At 41.0% G+C, this 17,175-nt stretch overlaps 1 protein-coding gene and 2 pseudogenes across 2 annotated transcripts in view; 1 reads left to right on the top strand and 2 right to left on the bottom strand.

Annotated features, from left to right (window-relative positions):
* The window catches only part of ANTXR2 (ANTXR cell adhesion molecule 2), a 157,064-nt gene extending 150,171 nt beyond the window's left edge, over window positions 1-6,893 (bottom strand). Inside the window, exons 1-3 of the mRNA XM_008993102.5 lie at window positions 6,204-6,893; window positions 5,444-5,515; window positions 3,300-3,371 (exon numbers count right to left, since the gene is read on the bottom strand). Of these exons, the coding sequence (XP_008991350.3) occupies window positions 3,300-3,371; window positions 5,444-5,515; window positions 6,204-6,355 (296 nt within the window). The 5' untranslated portion in view covers window positions 6,356-6,893. The remainder of the gene's footprint in view (window positions 1-3,299; window positions 3,372-5,443; window positions 5,516-6,203) is intronic.
* A 1,672-nt stretch (window positions 6,894-8,565) lies between these two features.
* Window positions 8,566-10,331, bottom strand: LOC100387704 (annexin A7 pseudogene; annotated as a pseudogene). The gene has a single exon (XR_013533054.1). The product of XR_013533054.1 is annotated as an annexin A7 pseudogene (transcript).
* Window positions 10,332-12,560: 2,229 nt separating this feature from the next.
* Window positions 12,561-16,818, top strand: LOC100895548 (importin subunit alpha-1 pseudogene; annotated as a pseudogene).
* Window positions 16,819-17,175: the final 357 nt, after the last annotated feature.

Raw genomic sequence — 17,175 nt, 5'->3', positions numbered from 1 at the left:
AAACATGAACAAGCTAATTCTCATTTTTACCTATATTCTAAAGAATTATGAGTGCTAGAAACAAAATTGTGAAACCTCCAGTGCCTAACCTTTCATTTTCTTTGCTTAACTTTTGCTTTCCTCACACACTCTGATCTATTTTTGAGTGTGATATATGACATCAAGATATTAATAGTTTATATGCAGAATTCCAATTTCTAGCCTTTGAAACAAAGATTCACAATAGTTGTGGAATCACTTGTTTACTGATCTGCATATTATATGCAAATTGTTTCTTTACACTTAAAAGTGTACAATGGAAGAAAAGTGACTCTATATCCAAACATAGAGGACCATAGAAACTCAAAATAAAATTAGTAAAAGAGCAATCTAGAAGAAGAAAATACTGTCCTTTATTGGAGATTGTTCTATGCTATACAAATTACCTTTCTACGCATTATCTTATTTTGATTTTCACAGTAACACTAAGAAAACAAGGCAGATTTTTTGTCCTGCACTTGTTTGAACATAAAAACTGACACACTGGTAAACAATTTGCCCCAAGTTTCCAAATCAGTAATTGGCAAAACTGGATCTCTAACCTAGGCATTCTCAGTGTTCTTTTCTGCCACCCGAAACTAACTAAAAATGCCACAAACAGTGAAATTTACTAAAACGCCAAGTTTTTACATTTAAAAAGAGACAGTGAAGCCAGCTATGTATAAAACAAGTTGCAAGTAGCATTATTAAAATTCCTCTTGGAATATTATAAATCCTTTTAAGCAGGACAACATTCTCTTTACATAAGTATGATTATTCTCTGATCATTAAAATGCTGTATATTGCCTGGCTCCAGATGATAATAATAATGATAAAGCTTTTATCTCTTGAAAATTTATATACCAGACTGTTCTAAATACTTCACATTCATCAACTTTCATTCATGTAACTATTTTATGGAGTGGGTATTACTATGATCATCATTATTGCCATCATTATATAGATGAGAAACGAAGCAACATCAAGAGGTTAAGCAACTTGTCCTTGATCATTTGGCTAGTAATTGGACAGCCAGGATTTAAACACCAGTAGATTCGGTCTAGTGACTCTTCGCTGCATCACTATGCTACCTCTTGAAAGAAAGGCCTCTTCTGTAACCCATTTCAGTGTCTCCCCTCTTAGATTCAACCAACGATGAAAGAAGAATCTCTAATGTAGGTTAAAGATTTTAAACCCCTTCCATGATGTCTAAGCAATACCAATCCGGTCAACCAGTGACCTACACTTCAAAATGCTGAGGAACCACATGCAAAGTGTCTAGCAAAGAACCTGGCACAATGTTTGTAGCTATCAACGACTGAGAGTTTCTACATGCCTGGCATGATGTTAAGTGTGTTTCTATATATATGAATGCCATAAATGTTAAAATCGTTCTTTTTTTTTTTCTTTTGTTTTTTGGAGAAGCTAAATTCAAAGCTGTTTCTTTGGAAATTAAGCTGGGCAATGGAGAAAATTCATTTTCATAAAGGCAAGAACTGTCAAATCACTGGGCATAGAAAGCTGCCGTACATGGGTTGTGGACTACCATGGCTCTGGCTCCTGATGAGATCCACATCCACACAAGAAAGTAAGGAGGGCCATTATCCTCAGCACACTAACACAGGAACAGAAAACCAAACACCTCATGTTCTCATAAGTGGAAGCTAAACAATGAGAACACATGAACACAGAGAGGGGAACAACATATACTGGGGCCTATCGGAGGAGCCGGAAAGAGAGCTTCGGGATAAATAGCTAATGCATGTGGGCTGAATACCTAGATGATGGGTTGATAGGTCCAGCAAACCACCAAGGCACATGTTGACCTATGTAACAAACCTGCATGTCCTGCATATGTATCCCAGAACTTAAAATTAAAATAAAATAAAATTTTTAAAAAAAGAAAGGAAGGAAGGAGGAGATGTATCAATGAGAAGACAAGCTCCTAGGCTGCCCTCAGCATCTACAGAGATTTCCTCTTTAGGAAAAGCAAAACTAAAAGCACAAAGATTAAAATCTTATGTGGATAATTTCCTAAATCAGTTAAGTGAATTATAAACAAGTTTCCCCCCCCCGAGTTCCTTTAAATATTATGATTTTTTGACCTTTTCAAGGGAAAACTTAATTTGCAAAAAATTGTTTTTACAGTTAACTTTTCAGAAATTCACATATCATGCAAAACTAAACACACCAGTTTCCCTTTCTAAAACTACAGCTTGGAGAAATTTTATTTCAAAATCACAGGAAACCACTCATTCATTCAACAAGAATTTATTGAGAAGAACTAGTTTACATATTTTGTGTTAACTAAAGCAGACACAAAAATGAAGAATAAAAGCTCCCTTCCCACTATGGATCCCATTCTTCAAAATACGTTAATGAGGTGGAACGTAATGGCTCACACCTGTAATCCCAGCACATTGGTCAGGAGTTCAAGATCAGTCTGGACAATATGGTGAAACCCTCCCACTATTAAAAAAAATACAAAAATTGGCCGGGTATGGTGGCATGTGCCTGTATTCCCAGCTACTAGGGATGCTGAGGCACGAGAATTGCTGGAACCTGGGAGGTGGGGGCTGCAGCAAGTCAAGACGGTGCCACTGCACTCCAGCCTGGGCAACAGAGTGAGACTCTGTCTCAAAAAAACAGGAAATAAAGCATATCAATGACTATTGTCATTGACACTGTTTAAATGACATAGAAATGGTCATATAAAATACAGTGACATTGGTTTGGAAAAAAGACACCTTTTAAAAGCACTAAGGAGATTAGATAGACAGGTATATATATATATTAAAATATATTGATATATCCTAAATTCCTTTATAAAGGTGAATATTCAGCATCAGTGGACCTCGGAGAAAGACTAGAAATCCAGGACGTCTGCTGAATCTAAGAAATTATCTAAAAGGATCCATGTAATTCTCCCCCTCAATGTTCTTCAAATTCCTGGTTGATTCATATATTATGTGTAAACAAGAAAAATGTGGAACTACTTCCAGTAACAGAGAGGCGAGGGAAGGAAGGAAGTAGTGAATACACAACTAAGACAGGGATCCAGATTTCACTGCACATTCCACAGCCAGTATAAATGATAGTGATTTTCAGATTGTCTGCTCTTTTATAACACTCATACCTCCTTTCCCTTCTATTAGAGAACTGAATTGTCTGTGCATCTGCTCAATTCCACTGAGAGACCTGAATCACCACTTGGAAATATCAATCATGCCTTTAAAATTCATCTCTACTAAAAGCCTGCAGTGAAATGATAATGCACTAACCTGTCTCCGGTTAATGGCAAAATAATACTTGCTTGAGAAGAAAACACAATGAAAGATAATCTCATTTCAGGGCTGCAAAATAAGAAAAGAGGTAGTTAAAACATTTTTAAAAGAAATATTGATATAATACAGATGTATAGCTAGGGAGTTTCATTTAAAATTGGTCTCACTGAATGGTCCAGGCTTCTTTTAAATGACGTTCCCTAAGTAAATAAATGAACTCTGCTTAACATTGTTGCATAAGTCATTTTGGATTTAGTCAATGCTTCTAAGCACTCAAATACTGCTCCGTGACCCATAAGAACTTGCATTTAGAAAGAGACTAACTGGAAAGATAAATTCTAAGCTGACATAAAATTCTTTAGTAGAAAATTCCTCTTCCCTTGGTGTTCTACATCATTTCCTTTAAAGGAGGCCAGGCCCTTCAGAGTGATTACGGTTACCAATACTTAAGGCTAGAGAGTAGCCAGTTTGACTTAATGACAATTACTATATGAGTCTATATAAAAGTCATCCTGAAGTAAGGCTACTTATAAAGAGTCAAGGGGAATGTGAAAGAAACTGATAAATCACTTTCTGCTTAGGCATTTTTTTATTTTCTAAGTCTCAAGCATCCCCTTTCCCATTGGCAACAAGTGCCCCAGTCAGCTGTATCTTTTGAGTTTTCAGCATTTCTCTCACAGAACGGTTCTTGTTTCTCAGACACCCTCTGAAACTATTACTAAGATCCAAAACTGCAGATATGAAACTAGAATCTAAAAACTTAAAATCAGAATCCTCTCAAAGGCTTCTACTTATTTTTAAAGTCTGTCTCTTCATTAGTCACCCCTTATTCACTTCCTACAATGTATTGAATAACTGAGCGACTAGGCTTGAGCCAGACAACTCTGTATTACAGAATTTCAATGTGAAAAATCAATGAGTAAAATAAAAGCCTCCTTCTTTAAACTGTTGTAGTGATGTTATTCATTGCTTTTGATCAAAGTCTACATGACACCCTTTGCACATTGAAGGATTAAATTAGAAAATTTATAAACAACTGTTTGTTCTGCCTTTGACATTTAAGGATATAAGATCTTGTTTGTTTTTCTTTCCTAGACAGTTTTACCTCAGACCCTGTCCAGAAATGAGTGTTAAACTTGGCTTCTTAAGCAAGGGACTGATGATTGAACATGGACAGGCATACATTTTTATAGGGATAACTTTACTGCTGCCAATAACTGAAAGCAAGGATTGCCTAGGCCTCTACAGATTGTTTGAAGTTACTTGCAACATGACTTTCAAAATGTTTTGATCATCCAAGCCTGTTTTACAGAAAACATTTGGGCTAACAAGACTGAAAGAAGCAATATTTAATGATGCAGTTCCTATTCATGTCCTTTCCATTATCTTGATAAACTTGTGTTTGCTCATTGAATTTTTTTCTTTAAAAAAAAAAAAGAAGAAGAAGAAAGCTTCAAAAAGCCTAGTGTCCTGGGGTTATTTTTAAATAGGAGATGCCACTAATTCCTAGTTACCTCTAAATAAGAGAGTAAGCTGGATTTCATACCAGTAATGCTTTTTATAGGAGAGGAAACCAGTCTTTCCTGGTGATGCTTATTGCATATATAGAACAGTTAAATTTTAAACCAACCACACACCCACACATTGTGTAAACACAAGTCATTGCTTTAAACACACACACAAGTGCCTTTTCTGGTAGCGGGTTATTAACACATGTTCATTTGAAGTTTTCCAACACTTTTTGTTTGTTTTAATGAGGCCCTCTATAATGCTAAGAAATGTGTGGAAAGGAAAACTATATTATGGATACCATTCAAATAAAATTTGTATTTTAATGTGATAAATTATGAGAAAGCATAACTGAAATTCAAAACAGATGAAAATTCGGAAAGAAAAAGACATTTGGAATAGTATTTGAAGATGCTTCCCCAGAGTCTGAGCCAAGTTTCTGGGATCCAGATGAAATAAGCCCTCAAGGACTGAAGGGCTGTCCTAATAACAGCATGTGTGCAATTACGACCTTGAGGCACTTAAAAGCAATATTTCAGGAAAGTTTTTTCCTATAAAAGGTTTCAGAAAACGGAAATTCTACACTTTGCTCTACTTCTCCACTGCCTAGAAAAGTAAAGTAAGAAAGATACCTCACAAATCTCTCCGCAAGTTGCTGGACAAAATTATAAATTTCAATCCAGTTATTTGCCACACTCCCAGACCTGAAAGATGAAATTGAACACATCAGAGAAACAAAACATGGAACTGAAAAGTAAACATTCTAAACTGGTTCCTTCTTCAATGTCAGGAAGAGGGGGGCATCTGCCCTCTTTTTCAAGCTAAGTACGGGTATCTGTAGCTGAAACTTTGGTGCTACCCAAAGTTAGAGAAGTCAGCCCATTTTCTAGGGGGAACTACCTGCCTGCTAATTGTTTAGAGTGGAACCCAGATTTTCAGAATAAACACAAAAGCCTTATTTGGCAGGAAATGCAAACCACATTGGCTATGTTAACCCTAGGTTTTTCCTGGCTCCAGTGAAAGCCCTATGATTAGGATAAAACCACGCAGACTTTAGCCTGTGTTCAAGCCAGGGTGGAGAAGGTGGGTAAAGATTCAGGAGCAGACTGAGTCGGGTATCGGTTCCTGGGACCAAGAATGCTACCTCCCAGGAGGCCACAGTCCCCCCAAGAGGCCCCAAGACTGGCGGCGCTCCAATCACAACCCCACATCCCGCTGATCTCAGCCCACACAGATCCGAACTTGCTTGTCCTCTGGAAGAAGACAGCAACAGGGCACCCCTCGGCGGGTTTCCAGCACCACTCCCAGGGGCGCGCACACGCAACTCAGCCTCAGCCCCAGCTAATCCACTGCCGCCCTCGCCAGGAGACCCTGGACCCCTCGCACACTCACTTGTCCAGGACGAAGTAGAGATCAAAGGCTCTTCTGCAGGAGGGCTGCTCCTGGGGGCGCAGCAGCACCCCGGGACCGCTGAGCGTCAACAGCCACAGTCCGGGGAACAGCCAGCTACCGGGGCTGCGGGCCGGGGACCGCCCCGCCACCATCCTGCGGCCGGGGGCCTGCGACTCCCTTCCGCTCGCAGTCCCCTCCGCTCCGGAGGGTCGCGAAGGTGGCGGGAGTCACCCGGTGCGCACTCTGGGGTGGGGTGCGGAGAACAGCTGAGGCGCTGGCGCCTGCGGCAGCGGGACCCACCAGCTGACAGAGGTAGGGAGAGAGGGAGGTCCTGAGAGGACAAAGGGAGTCTCCGCCACCGGCGCAGCTGCCGCCGGAACTCTTGACGAATCCCAGTGGAAGCGCGATCCAGTCCTCCCCCTCCCGATTCCGGAGAGTTCCTGCAGACAATGCGGGCCCACTGCGACGGCTCGCGAGAGGAGTTCCTCTCCGGCCTCGGGCCGAGCCTCGGACCCGGACCTGGAGTCCACTCACTCCGCCCGGAGGGCTGAGCCCACCGGCTGCCGTGGGCTTCGGAACAAGGGTCCCAGGGACGCGGCGACGGCAGAACAAACTAGGAGTGAAGACCTTTCTCTTCCGGCAGCCCAACTGCCTCCGCACTCCGAAACTTTCCTCCGGGTGCTGGACTCTGGCTCGGCGCGGACCGGCCGTCCCCTTTAGGGGAGGAGGCTAGCGGGCCCTGGGACTCCAGGCTGGAGAGAGGCCAGGAGCGCGCTCGGGGCAGGTCTAGGCTGCGTGTGTCAGTGAGCGAGGGCGGGGTCCCAGCCCCGAGCCACACACGCACACTTGTGGGTTCCTGCCGAGCTGAAGGTGACTAACGCTTGCCAGATTTGGGAAAGGGAAGAAGGAGTTTAGAAAAACAAAAGTTCTCTAGAAACTAAACATACCCATATACCCTGCAGGCCTGGCCTATTTTAGCAGCTGTGCTAAAACAGCCCGTATGCGAGGTTTACAAACCCAAGACTAAGGATTCCGTGGGAGGTGCCGGCGTCCTCACTCCTCACTCCACCCCACCCCCTACTACCACAAACACTCTTTATGAACTTCCTCTTTTTTCTAAAAAAAAACCCGCTTAGTTTTTTTTTTTTTTTTTTTTCCAAAAAAAAGAAAAAAAACAAGGAAAGGCCAGAGTGGGGAGTGGGAGGGGATAGCAGGCCTCTTTGGGAGTGGAAAGTTGCACCTCAAAATATGTCAGCCCATTGTCATTCCCTGCAAACTCCAATTATGGAGAATTTCAGCTTGGGGCAAGCTAGGTCTCCCTTGCAAAACTTGTGCAAGCACTAAAGTTCGTGCACAAATCCTCTATCTGCTAGTTCTGCTCTCCCTCCTTCCTCTCTGTTCCCCCCACCTCCATCTGTAACTTCCGCCCTCTCTTAGTCAAAACTAGCTTTTAGAACCTAGTTCTAAAAGCAGGTGGGTTAAGTTTCCACATCAAAGTGAACACGGGACATATGCAACATGCATGTTTAGTAAACAAAAATGATCTACGTTCTCCTTTTCATTTTTAACAAAATCAATGTTTTATGTAGTACTTACATATACATCTCTTCTGTTTGTTGCCATATGTATTTAATTTTTCATTCATTACACTTTTGATACACAACCGGATATGTCAGCTCTTTGAAGAAAAATATCGGTTACTTTAACAAAGATTTATTGAGTGGCTACTATATGCTAGGCACTGTTCCAGAAGTTTAGTTTAATGCATAGAGCAAAATAATAAGCCCTTGCTTTCATGAAGCTTATGGTCTGGCTGGAGAGTGAAAACAGACAATAAGAAATAAATACATAAACAAGGAAAAATGTCCATATTGGGAAGGTGGCTTGAAGAAATGTAAAATTTTGTGACGATAAAGAATGACAGACTAGGTGACTAACAAAAAGGACCCAGTCATTCCAAGAGCTCTAAGAGGAAACATTCGCAGTTACTGCAAAGGTCCATAGACATTAGCTTAGCATATTCAAGAAAGAAAAAAAAAAAAGCAGTGTGGCTGGAGCTTTGTAGGTAAGATGATGTAAGAGAAATGGGGAAGGGCCAGATTATGTGATGCTTTATTTACTAAGATAAGGAATTCAGATAATTTATATTGAGTGTGATAGTAGGCCATTAGAAGGGTTTAAGGCCAGGAGTGGAGTGGCAGATGAATTGAAATAATCTATTTTTTTTCAAAGATCATTCTGGCTGCAATGAGACAGTGAATTTGGAGTTAGCAAAGTGACAGTAGAGAGAGCAGTAAGGAGACTACTGCAGTATCAACATGTTGACAAGCAATCCTGAGGTTCATAAATTTGGAAAGGAGAATTTTATTTCTTTTTTTTTTTTTTTTTAGAGATTGCTGTGATTTTTTATTCAATTTGACATCTTGATTAGAATGAAACTAGTAAGAATGAAGCTTTACAAACATTGCAATATTACTGTATCATTGTGATATGGCTTTACACTGATTATATATAGAGAACAAAATAACATTAGAATTAAGGCAATAACAACATGTGCAAACCAAGCACATTACCCTGATATGGTCCTTGATAGAAAGCTCTTTTGGTTAGCTGATGGTTGATATTGCTGCATGCAGGTCATTGCTCTGAAGGATAAGCTATGAATAGCTTCATTCATTTAAAAAAAAAAAAAAATCCCTCCTACTGGCCCACAATAGCCAGAAGAAGTCTTCGGTAATCTCCACTTGTGTCACCTACAATCATTGTGCCCAGGGTCTTCTGATACATCTGAGCGAACATTTGTTTTATTTGTACAAGATCAATCTCACTTCGAGTGACCACAATCCTGACCAGGGTGGAGTCATCTGTACCAGCACCTTTCATAGCATAGTAGAGTCTCTCAGCAAAGAAGGCAGGGCGGTTCAGGGCACACTGCAAGATGGTCTTCAAACCACTTTCCACATATCCGGAAAACTCACGGCTCACACTGCTTAACAAATCTCGATTAGTCATCCTGGAATAAGCCTCCATGGTAGCTCTTAGCTGAGGAAAGCTTCTCGTGGCAAGGATCATGTTAAAGCAAGATTCATCAGTCCCTAGTCTCCCCTCGCCAGCTTGATAGAGACGCTGAGCATCTTCCTGAGCCATTTGGTGGTTTACACTCTGGTCTTCATCACGATTTCCCTGGCACATGGACACAAGTAAGCATTCAAAATGTCCTGATGTATCTGACCTAATGTCCTTTTCAAGGTCTCGTCCAAATTCTGACTGATAACATCTGACAATTTCTCGGATTTCCTGATTTGTTCTCGTGCACAAAATTTCAATCAATACACGTTCCTGAGTTCCTGCTCCCTGTATTGCTTTCCGTAAGCTCCAGGCATCGTAATACGTAGGAGGCATGAATAGGGCCAGGATCAGTTCTTCCATATTTCCACTTAACTCTGATTTGAGATCTTTGATTAAATCCTTGCCATACGAGGTCTTAAATGCTGCTTTAATTTTTTGCCTCTGATCATTTGAACGGTTGGCCACCACATCCACAATCGCCTGTTCGTCTGTCCCAAAACCCTTCATTGCCTTACGGAGAATTTCTGCATCTCTCATAGCATCGAAGTTGGCAACTGGTCGGATAGTTCCTTGAGCGCCCTGTGTCACTGCGGCAGGCTGACTAGGGTAAGTAGGCTGTCCTCCAGGATACTGGGAAGGCATCTGTCCTTCAGGAAAGCCACCAGGTAGTGGGACCTGTGCCGGACCGCCTCCATAAGATTGTGAGGGTGGCTGTGGATAGCCAGAAAAGCCTGCTCCACCTGGTGGGACTCCAAATCCATAGCCTGGAGGAACTCCGGGATAGGATGGAGCTCCCCCTGGCTGTGGGGCACCAGGATAGCCTCCAGGGCCTGGATAACCTCCAAGCGCAGGGTAGCCTCCAGCTCCTGGATAGCCACCACTTGGCCCTTGTGGGTAGGCACCTCCCCCCATTGGAGGAAAGCCACTAGGATAAGGATACTGACCAGAACAGGGAAAAGATGACTCCTGACCTGCAGGAGGATATCCAGGGAAAGGTGGGTAGCCTGTTGGGGGATAGCCTGGGTATGACATTCTGACCCCGGCAGCAGTGTCACAGCCCGAGAATTTTATTTCTTATAAAGGGTTTCAGCTGCAGGCTGGACATCTTGACAGGCTGGGAAGTGTGGCCTCTGGCAGAGACCAAAAGCAGGCACTTTGAGGGAAGAGAGGGTGGAACAAGAATTTATGCTGAAGGAGTCAGCCAAGTATACATATTCAACAGGTCATAGGAGGAACTATGAATATTCCTGAAGCAAGGGGTGCATGAACTATTCATATTTCTGAAGCAGGTGGGTTAAGTTTCCACATCAAAGTGAACATGGGACATATGCAACGTGCATGTTTAGTAAGCAAACATGAATAGTAAACAAACATGCATGTTGCACATGTCTCATATTCACTTTGAGGTGGAGACTTAATGATTAAATGTATTATCATTAGGACCTATATGTCAAAAGGTGAAACAGAAGGCATGAAGGCACTCAGTGCCACAGCCTCTATAAACTGGCCAGAACCAGTCTATGGTCAGTGGTCTCTTATCAGGAGAAAGTTACTAAAATCAGTCTTTTGTCCAGTCAAAGTCATAGTTATGGCTTGTGGAACAGCCATGGGGATGGAGGATTACTTAATTAGTGTCTTGCAGTCAGTAAGATGCAGTTGTTTCAATATTGCTTATCTTGAGGCCAGTGTTTGTTTAGCTGCTAGAGAAAAAGAAAACCCTCTGGTCAGTTAAAATATAGTTTATTTTTTAAGTGTAGGGGTGTGTGACTTAACTTTTGCCTGGCGTGGCCTTAGGTCTTATTTATAATTTGGTGTCTTATGGGCACAGAGTACATTCTGTCAGTCTTATCATCTCTATTTTAACAAAGGCAAAATAAAATGCTACCTTGGACCATCATCACTATAGCAACTAACCTGAGTTATGAATGGATGAAAACTTCAATATATACAGGCAGACCTCCATTTTGAAAATACCCTCATTACAAATGTCAAAGATTGAATGGAGAATGGCAAACATTCCTTCTCACTCGTTGCCAACTAGCCACTTGGGGATGGAAATTCCACCACTATCAGTGGCATCCATCTGCCACTTTTTACCTGATGTAGTGAGGAAGATATTGAGGGGCAAAGGGCTCACTTGATGGAAAATAACTTTCACTTTTGTAAGAAGGAAACATAAAGCCTTCATAATTTTCAAATAATTAAGCACTAGAAGAAAGTCCTTAATTAGCCCTGAGACTAATTAAGAAAATCCTAAGAAAGTCCTTAAGCACCTTAATTCTGTCCGCCTTGGCTTTATCTTTTCTTGAGGTTCTGAAATTCTGATTACTTCTGCAGCCATTCAGTCTCCAGAGACATGTTGCCACTTCTCATTTCACATTTTGGTCCAACCATGAATACATTAATCTCCTTGACTTCCCATAACAGAACTGAAACAGGCTGACATTTTTCAGCAAATTTGCATCAACAGCTTGTTCAAGTTTCAAGGTTTTTTATTCACTGCTCATTGAAATTGGTCTCCATTTTCAACGTAATTCTTAAGACAGAATCAGAGATATTATATGCCACATCAGCATGTTATTGAATAAAATCTGGATTTTTTTTAAAAAGGCCAAAAAACAATGACAATTGGTTTCATGTTAGAAGACAGAAGGCAAAGAAATATGAGACGTGATGCTAACCATGTACTCAATCCTCCTGAGGAAGTATTTTGAACTCATATTTATGGAAACTCATATTTATTCCTTTACCTCTGCTTCTTGACTAATTGCCTACTCATCTTCTGGGACTTCCCAAACCGATCTAAGAATCCACCTGTGCTAACCCCAAACTAAAGCAAAGTACCTTGAATTTAAAACTCATTCTTCCTCAAAATTCCCAGGCCCTCTGAGAGTACTCCAACTCAGTTCTTCTTTCCTGAGTATAAGGCTAGCAGAGATTATTGACCTACCAAAAAATAGTACCACTCTTTTATTTGTTTGCATGGGTAATGAATTCATCCCATCTTCTTTCATCTCACTGACTTGCTCATGTAAGATCTACACAAAGCAAAAAATGGCCTCATCTAGCACAGAGCAATAATTAACCAAATCACTTTCATTTAATAAAAATTAATTGGAAGATCATTAATTACTGGAACCACTAACTGTCCTAATTTGCCACAGACTGAGAGGTGTCTTCAGTCCCATGGACATGGGACTTTCCGTGCTAAAACTAGGGCAGTCCCTGGGATAGTTCCTGGCAAGCAAAACTGTTGGTCATTCTTTTCCTAAGCAATAATGAGGGAAGATGAAAGCAAAAGCAGACATGAAAATCTCTCCAAGCTGTGAAAAAGGAGTGGTAGCAACAGCAGTACTTTCCCTTCTCCTTCATCAGTGAGAGCACTCGGAATTGTATCAACTGCAGATTAGCCAGGTAAGGTTCCAAACTGACTTTTGTACTATGACAGTCATGCTGGGGTCCTGTTTAGCTTCCAACTTGACATCAAGAATGGGAGGAATAATGCAGATTTTTTAAGAGAGAGAAAGAAAAACAGAGACTCTATACTGCATTATTTAGGTAAATAAATCTAAAATATTTATCTTTTTTCAAAGTATTTGTATTTCCACTGAATTATTTGGCTTTACAATTCATGAATGCCCCCACTCTGAAAATTATTCTTTGTATTAAATCAAAATTCCCAGTATTAGAATGCATCACCTTATTAATAAAAATGCTAATGAATCCCAAAACATTTTAAAATCATTTTAATGCAGTTAGAATAGCTTGAGATTGACACCTGATGATTTAAAGTCTTCAGTACACCCCCTATCATTGTCCTTTTTTTTTTTTTTTTTACCTGCAGTGCTCCTATGGACTATGTGTTAAATTATATTTAATTATTTACTTGCTGGTCTTTTATTATATTTGACAGATGTTTACTGGTACCTACTATGTATCTGGTAATGTTTTAACCACAAATGTTACACTTTCTATTCTCAAGCAGTTTGCATTTTCAATCTCCTATCACTAATTTACTTCTACCACCCCGTACCCCAATAAATAAACAAAAAGGCAAAAAAGCAACAATAAAAGTATTCTTTATGTGTAACAAATTATATAACCTATATTATCTACAAGTAGACATCTTTATGGCATACACGACTGCAGACGTGACTCTCCTAGAAGTCAAGTAGCACACTGAAAATGATTCATATTCATGTCACATGGGAAGTGATGCATTGTATGATATCTACAGTGATTCAGAGGAAGAAAATAAATCTTCACTACCTATAAGTGATAAAGCTTATTTCACCTTTTATCAGGCATAGTCATCAAAGAACTAGATTTCGTCAATGTCTGAACTAGTTCCTGAAAATGAATAAAATGCTTTTGGAAGGTGCAATTGCCTCTAATTTAATATCTCTATGTATGACAATAGGGGGTGCTAAATAATGTTAGAGAATGATTACTAACATCTGCATTTGGGACCAAATGTGTCTCAAATTGAGTTTCTTAGAAACAGACTCTAGGTTTGGAGTTTTACATGAGGGAGGTATATTGAGGTATGCAACAAAGCCTCAACGAAGGGATGAGGGAAGCAGGAATTGTCAGAGGGAAAGTTGAACCATGATGGAATTCCAAAGGCTTTAGCCAAACCCCAAAAGTAACTCTGGAGCTGGGATAGCCTTTCATAGTTGTCCTGAATTGAATGAGACAAGGGAGCCAGGATGTTGTTTCCCCTCATGGATCACTCATTAAATGTGGGCTTCCCCTTATACAGGGGAAAGGTATACCTTAAGCAATGGCAGCTTCTTTTGGCTTGGGGAAGTTAGGAGGAGAGACTCACTTGTGAGCTATCAACAACAAAACCCTGGCTGTGGCGAAATTAGTGTTTCAGTCCTGAAGGAGGAATCTAGGTGATGCAACTACAGCACCTACAACCACAGCACCCAGAACATCCACTAAAAGTCATGACACCTGGCAGCTAGTTTGGTGAAAGTAGCATCTCAGGTACAATGTCAGACCTTCACAAAGCAGCTCAAGCTTGGATTAACATCCTAGAATGATAAAGTCATGTAATTGCATCACTTCTCTCTACCCTCTCTCTTAGCCCTGGGCAGGTCAGTTTCTCAATTCTCAATGGAATTTCTCTAATAGTATTCTAGTCTTCCTATACCTTCTCCATACTTCAATATAATTGATCACCTGAAGTATAAAACCAATCATATTAATCACCTACCTGGGTACTGCAATGGAATATAGTTTCCTAACAATGGAAAGCCCTCCACAAAAGCATTACAACTTAGCTTTTTCATATACTTGATGATCCAGAGAAAACATGAGAGTCACTATTTCCCTCCCATGCACAAGTATACGTGTTGGATTTACCTCTTTTTGTACTCCCATTTCCCTGACACTGTGTTCTAGGGGTCAAATGCTATCTCCTCTTTTTCTTGCCTTCCATTCCTCTACTAAACAATTCAAGTCAAAGCCATTAGATGGGCCAAGCACTGGGTGCTAGGATGGAGCAGAGCTACAGTAAAGTAGTCCAAGCAGTGTGCCCAAAGCCAAGCAGGGTGAGAAGAGTGTCCCCATAATACAGGAAAGGACAGTCTAGCATGGAGCATTAGAGACTAAGAAGGGTGAGGAAAAGTGTCCACCTGGGAAGGTGGTGGCCCAGCATGAGAAGTAAAGAAATAAGCCAGGTGAGCAGATTATCTGGGGGTGGGAAGGAGCTGAGGTTTCCGAGCCTAAAGAAGATCAGGAGGACTACATCGTCTTTTAGCTGAGTCGAAGTGGATGCTTTGAGCACAGCCGCCCCACAGCCACAGATCCCTGAATCGCCACCTCTGGAAGCCTCGGCTCGCTTTGCAGCTTTCTCCCTTTGTCTCGTGATACACCAGCTGCCTAACTTACCTGATTCAAGAACTGGGAAAAGACATTACAGAAATGAGGGGTCACAGAATATAAGTCAATGTGGAGCTGAGGAAAGGTAAGAAGCATGACCGGATGCTGAAGAGGAGAAATGCAAGCTTGTTTCCTGATGCTGCTGCTTCTCTGCTGGAGGAAAACCACAAACACCAGGGCACTGTAAATTGATCTGTTGATGATATTGTCAAGGCATAAATATCAGCAATGTGAAAGTCAGCTCCAAGCTACTCAAGCTGCCAGGAAACTACTTTCTAGAGAAAAACAGCCCCCACATAGACAACATAATCCAGGCTGGTTTGATTGCAAAATTTGTGTCCTTCTTGGGCAGAACTGATTGTAGTCCCATTCAGTTTGAATCTGCTTGGGCACTCACTAACATTGAGTGGTTAAAGGCTGTGGTAGATGGAAGTGCCATCCCAGCATTCATTTCTCTGTTGGCATCTCCCCATGCCTACATCCATGAATAAGCTGTATGGGCTCTAGGAACCTTGCAGATGATTGTTCAGTTTTCTGAGACTTGGTTATTAAGTATGGTGCAGTTGACCCACTGTTGGCTCTTCTTGCAGTTCCCAATATGTCATCTTTAGCATGTGGTTACTTATGTAATCTTATCTGGACACTTTCAGTCCTCTGCTGCAACAAGAATCCTGTACCCCCATTAGATGCTATTGAGCAGATCCTTCCTACCTTGGTTTGGCTCCTGCATCATGATAATCCAGAAGTACTAGCAGATACCTACTGGGCTATTTCTTACCTTATTGATGGTCCAAATGAACAAATTGACACAGTCATGAAAACAGGAGTTGTGCCCAACTTGTGAAGCTTCTAGGAGCTTCTCAATTGCCAACTGTGACTCCTGCACTAAGAGCCTTAGGGAATATTGTCTCTGGCACAGATGAACAGACTCGGGTTGTGATTGATGCAGGAGCACTCGCTGTCTTTCCCAACATGCTCACCAACTCCAACACTAACATTCAGAAAAAAACTATGTAGACAATGTCAGACATCACAGCTTGCTGTCAGGACCAGATACAGCAAGTTGTGAATCATGGATTAGTCCCATTCCTCATTAATATTCTCTCTAAGGCAGATTTTAAGACATAAAAGGAAGTTATATGATATGACCAACTATATCAGTGGTGGAATAGTTGAACAGATTGTGTACCTCGTTTATCGTGTCCTAATAGAACCATTGATGAACCTCTTAACTGCAAAAGATACCAAGATTATTCTGGTTTTCCTGGATGCCATTTCAAATATCTTTCAGGCTTCTGAGAAACTAGGTGAAAGTGAGAAACTTAGTAGAATGATTGAAGAATGTGGAGGCTAAGACAAAATTGAAGTTGTACAAAACCATGAAAATGAGTCTGTGTAAGCTTTGTTAAGCTTAATTTAGAAGTATTTCTCTGTAGAGACAGAGGAAGATCAAAATATTGTGCCAGAAACTACCTCTGAAGGCTATACCTTCCAAGTTCAGGATGGGACTCCTGGAACCTTTAACTTTTGGATCATGTAGCTGAGGTATAAATTTGTCATGTCCTATATTTGGTATTCTGTCTTACTGTTTCTCTACTAAGAACTCTTTTAAAATGTGGTATGTTATTGTAGCACTTTTTACACTGAAACTATACTTGAGCAGTTCCAACTATACATACTGTATGAACCTTGTCCTCTGAATGAGTTTCTTATTTCTTTGTGGAATTTCATATCGTGCAGTGTTCTGTAAATAAACATTAAAGTCCACCCTTTACTTAAAAAAAAATCAGGAGGACTTCTGCATGGGGGAAAGTTCATTGTGAAGTATTTGGAGCCCAAACATGGACCTCCATGCAAGGGGTCATCCCCATGCAGGGTGTCAGAGAATAAACATGGAGAAGGATAGTCAATACTGGAAGGCAGTAAGCTGTCTCAGAAGGTCAGAGCATGAGAGGAGTGAGTAGGGCTGTCGCAGCAGAGCACAGGGTATAAGAAGAGGAATTCTGGTCATGCA

Source organism: Callithrix jacchus, chromosome 3 (genome assembly GCF_049354715.1).
Source record: "Callithrix jacchus isolate 240 chromosome 3, calJac240_pri, whole genome shotgun sequence".
Lineage (NCBI taxonomy): Eukaryota > Metazoa > Chordata > Mammalia > Primates > Cebidae > Callithrix > Callithrix jacchus.
The sequence above is the reverse complement of the archived record's forward strand: the minus strand, read 5'-3'. Positions and strand labels throughout refer to the sequence as shown.